This window comes from Nematolebias whitei, chromosome 14 (assembly GCF_014905685.2).
Source record: "Nematolebias whitei isolate Nwh7 chromosome 14, NemWhi1, whole genome shotgun sequence".
Taxonomy (NCBI): domain Eukaryota; kingdom Metazoa; phylum Chordata; class Actinopteri; order Cyprinodontiformes; family Rivulidae; genus Nematolebias; species Nematolebias whitei.
Genome location: NC_056511.1, coordinates 4,301,781 through 4,305,751, shown reverse-complemented (window position 1 = coordinate 4,305,751; position 3,971 = coordinate 4,301,781). Strand labels below are relative to the sequence as shown.

The 3,971-nt window shown below is 47.1% G+C and overlaps 1 protein-coding gene across 1 annotated transcript in view; it reads right to left on the bottom strand.

Annotated features, from left to right (window-relative positions):
- LOC119420781 (protein KIBRA) overlaps positions 1 to 3,971 on the bottom strand; it is a 58,876-nt gene that overhangs the window by 48,482 nt on the left and 6,423 nt on the right. The window contains exons 2-3 of the mRNA XM_037688207.1: positions 1,778 to 1,887; positions 1,502 to 1,711 (exon numbers count right to left, since the gene is read on the bottom strand). Coding sequence (XP_037544135.1) covers positions 1,502 to 1,711; positions 1,778 to 1,887 — 320 coding nt within the window. The remainder of the gene's footprint in view (positions 1 to 1,501; positions 1,712 to 1,777; positions 1,888 to 3,971) is intronic.

Genomic DNA, 3,971 nt, shown 5'->3' with positions numbered 1-3,971 from the left:
AACAACAACAACATGTTTACTGGAGTCAACTGCAGGAAAACAACAACAACAACAAGTTTAATGGAGTTCCGATGGACAGCGATGGACAGAACGATGGACAGAGGAATGGACAGATCTAATGACAGAGCGAAGGACAGAGCGATGGACAGAGAGACGGACAGAGCGAAGGACAGAACGACGAACAGAACGACGGACAGAGCGATGGACAGAGCGACGGACAGAGAGATGGACAGATCAAAGGACAGAGTGACGGACAGAGTGAAGGACAGATCTAATGACAGAGCAATGGGCAGATCTAATGACAGAGCGAAGGACAGAGCGACGGACAGAGCAATGGACAGATCTAATGACAGAGTGAAGGACAGAGCTAAGGACAGAGAAATGGACAGATCTAATGACAGAGCGAAGGACAGAGCGACGGACAGAGCGAATGACAGAGCGACTGACAGAACGACTGACAGAGCAATGGACAGAGCGATGGACAGAGCGAAGGACAGAGCGATTGACAGAGCGAAGGACAGAACGACGGACAGAGCGAAGGACAGATTGAAGGACAGATCGATGGAAAGATCGAAGGACAGAGCGACGGACAGAGCGAAGGACAGAGCGACGGACAGAGCGATGGACAGATCAAAGGACAGAGCGACGGACAGAGTGAAGGACAGATCGAAGGACAGAGCGATGGACAGAGCGAAGGACAGAGCGAAGGACAGATCGAAGGACAGATCGAAGGACAGAGCGATGGACAGAGCGATGGACAGAGCGAAGGACAGATTGAAGGACAGATCGAAAGACAGAGCGATGTACAGATCGATGGACAGAGCGAAGGACAGATCGATGGACAGAGCGACGGACAGAGCGAAGGACAGAGCGAAGGACAGAGCGACGGACAGAGCGACGGACAGAGCGACAGACAGAACGACGGACAGAACGATGGACAGAGCGACGGACAGAGCGACGGACAGAGCGAAGGACAGAGAGATGGACAGATCGAAGGACAGATTGAAGGACAGATCGAAAGACAGAGCGATGGACAGAGCGAAGGACAGATCGATGGACAGTTTCTTTCTGCTCGTTTCAGCTTTTTCAGCTACATTTCTAGGTACAGTGTGTTTCTGCTAATATCGGCCTTTTTTCTTTTATTTTGCTCATTTCTGTTTTTTGTCATCTATTCTCTCGGCCTATTTCAGCTTATTTTGCTCATTTCAGCTGTTTTTCTGCTGCTTTTATTTTCCTGCTTGTCAGCTGTTCAAATTCAGCTCACATCAAAAGTTCAGCCACGAACACTTTTAGCCGAAGTCTTTCAGCCAAAGTCTTTCAGTCGAAGTCCTTCAGCTGAAAGCTTTCGGCTGAAATCGTCCGCGCTGCATGTTCCCCAACTTCACTGTAACTGGAGCTACAGGTCAGTTCTGATTTGGTTTCAAACATGGTTCTGGTTTTGTTCAGGTTCTGATGTGTGCAGGGTCATGACCCCCCCCCCAGCTGAGGGGCTGACACTCACAGCTGGTCTGAGACCTGGACTTGGACTTGTCCCTCCAGGTGTCGTGGAGCTGCTGGTACTCCTGCTGTGCCAGCCGCAGCCGCTGCTCCTTCACCTGGTAGATCTCCTTCTGGGCGCTGAGCGCGTCCCGGGCCACGGACAGGTAGTCCCGCAGCATGGCCTCCTGCTCCCGCTGCCACTGGACCCGCGGGTCCTCCAGCTGGGTGCTCTCTGCAGGAAGAGGAGTCGAGTTAGGAGCCGTTCAGCTGGAAGCACGTCTGCGTCTGTGCGACTCACTGGTGTTGTGGTCGACATAATACGCTCCGACCGCGGGGTCGTACGCCTCCTCCCACCCCACCGGCAGCTCATCGCCGATGCAGTCGGCGAACGTCAGAGGTTTCGTTTGCCTGAAGAGAAGAGAACAAGGAATGAATCTCACAGAACCTCCAACCCAACAGAACACCTCAACCATTCCTTCAGCTGGAAAAATACTGTAGCTGTTTAGTTTTTATAATGTTTTAAAACATAAAGACACACGGCTGTGGCCACTTCATTTATACTGCAATGCATTCTGGGTAAATGACGGGTTGCGAGTGGTTCTGTGCACGCTCCGTTCAGCTTGAATGTTAATTTTGGACATTATTTGAACAGGAGAGGAGAAATGACTAAATAAAAGCTGAATGTAGCAGAATCAGCTGAAACGAGCAGTAAAAGTTTTAAGCAGCTTCAAAGTTTGAAGGATGCGAAGAGCTGCGTTCATTTTCAACGAGGCAAACATGGCCGACAAAGCTAAATATTTGAAAAAGTAAAAAGTGCACGGATGCCCAGTCAGAGCAGGAACGTCCTGAAGGAGCCGAACGTTTCGAGACATGAACTGTTGGAAAAGAACAAAAAACGGATCTGAACCGAGACGATGCAGAAACGTTCAGATGAACCTGGATTTTTCAACAACGTGGTCAGAAAACGTCGTAAAAACTTTTTAGTTAAAACTCGTGAAGTTATTTGAGCAACAAGTTAAATTATTTCCTGCTTCAGTAAAAAGGATGAAAGAAACGAGGCGCTGCAGCTCCGTCGTTTCCACAAGTCAAACATTAAACCTGATCCTGGTTCTTCATGCTCCAGTGTTTTGGACAGAGGAGGGTCCGGGGGGGGGGGGGGGGGGGTGCTGCTCCTCTCTGGAGGAGAAAAGAAAAAGGGCGGGATGGGGGAGGGGTTTCTCTAATGGACCACAATGGCAAGAAACAAGCTCGAGGAATTCCACAAGTCGCCGACGCATCGCCTGGAGGTTTCCACGGCAACCGTGGGCCTGACGGGACGCAGAGACGAGACGGGAGGAGACGCCTGCGACCCGAGGGACACGCTGACTGGAGGAGGGGAAACTGATTCTTTATCACGTGTTTAAAACTAAACTTATTTAAAAATGTTTGTCCGTGCGCTCGTCTGAGCCGAGCCTCGGCGTGCCGTCCACCTGGATCAGGTTCTGGTACTCTACACGGTGACCCGGAGGACGGACCAGCAGAGTCGGGTCTAGAGTCCCAGTTAGACAGAGGAGCCACGTTTGACTGCTTTAAAGTAGGGGTGTCCAAATAATACTCGTTTCCAGACCTGAGTACAAGTACTTCCGTTGGTGTACTTGCCTGTACGGAGTACCGGTAAATGTCTGAACTACGGACATCTTTTATTTGGTTCTGTTCTTTTCAAAGAGGAAATGACGACGTCGAGCACAAAGTGGTACCAGGTCGAAGTATCCGGGTGTTTTTACGAGTACAAATATTCGAGGCTGGTATCAGTACAACTTCTTTCAGTCTCAGGAAAGACGTTTTGAATGGATTTAATGTCAGCGCCCGTCGGTTTGACAGAAACCTGAAATGCATTTCTCATCGACGCACGTCGTCTCCTTTGTAAAAACCGTGTGCACGCCGAAGTCTGTCAAACGCAGACGCTTTGATGTGTCCGAGATAAAAACACGCGTCGCCACCAAACACCGTCCGTATTTGTAATAAATACGTGAAATGAGCAGAGTTGAGTTTTGTTGCCAACGACTACGAGTCGTTTGTTTATTAAACTTGACGAGTCGGGCTTCAATCAGCAACAAACGATCGTTTAATGATCCATAACCGTCTTAGAATAAAAACTGAAGCAAACGAATGAAAAACCTTTGAGCAGACGTTCAGTTGTTAGAACAATTAATTATTAGTTATCATCATCAGTTTAATTATTAGTTATTAGAACAATTAATTATTAGTTATTATCATCAGTTTAATTATTAGTTATTAGAACAATTATTAGTTATCATCATCAGTTTAATTATTAGTTATTATCATCAGTTTAATTATTAGTTGTTAGAACAATTATTAGTTATCATCATCAGTTTAATTATTAGTTATTAGAACAATTATTAGTTTTCATCATCAGTTTAATTATTAGAACAATTATTAGTTATCATCATCAGTTTAATTATTAGTTATTAGAACAATTATTAGTTATCATC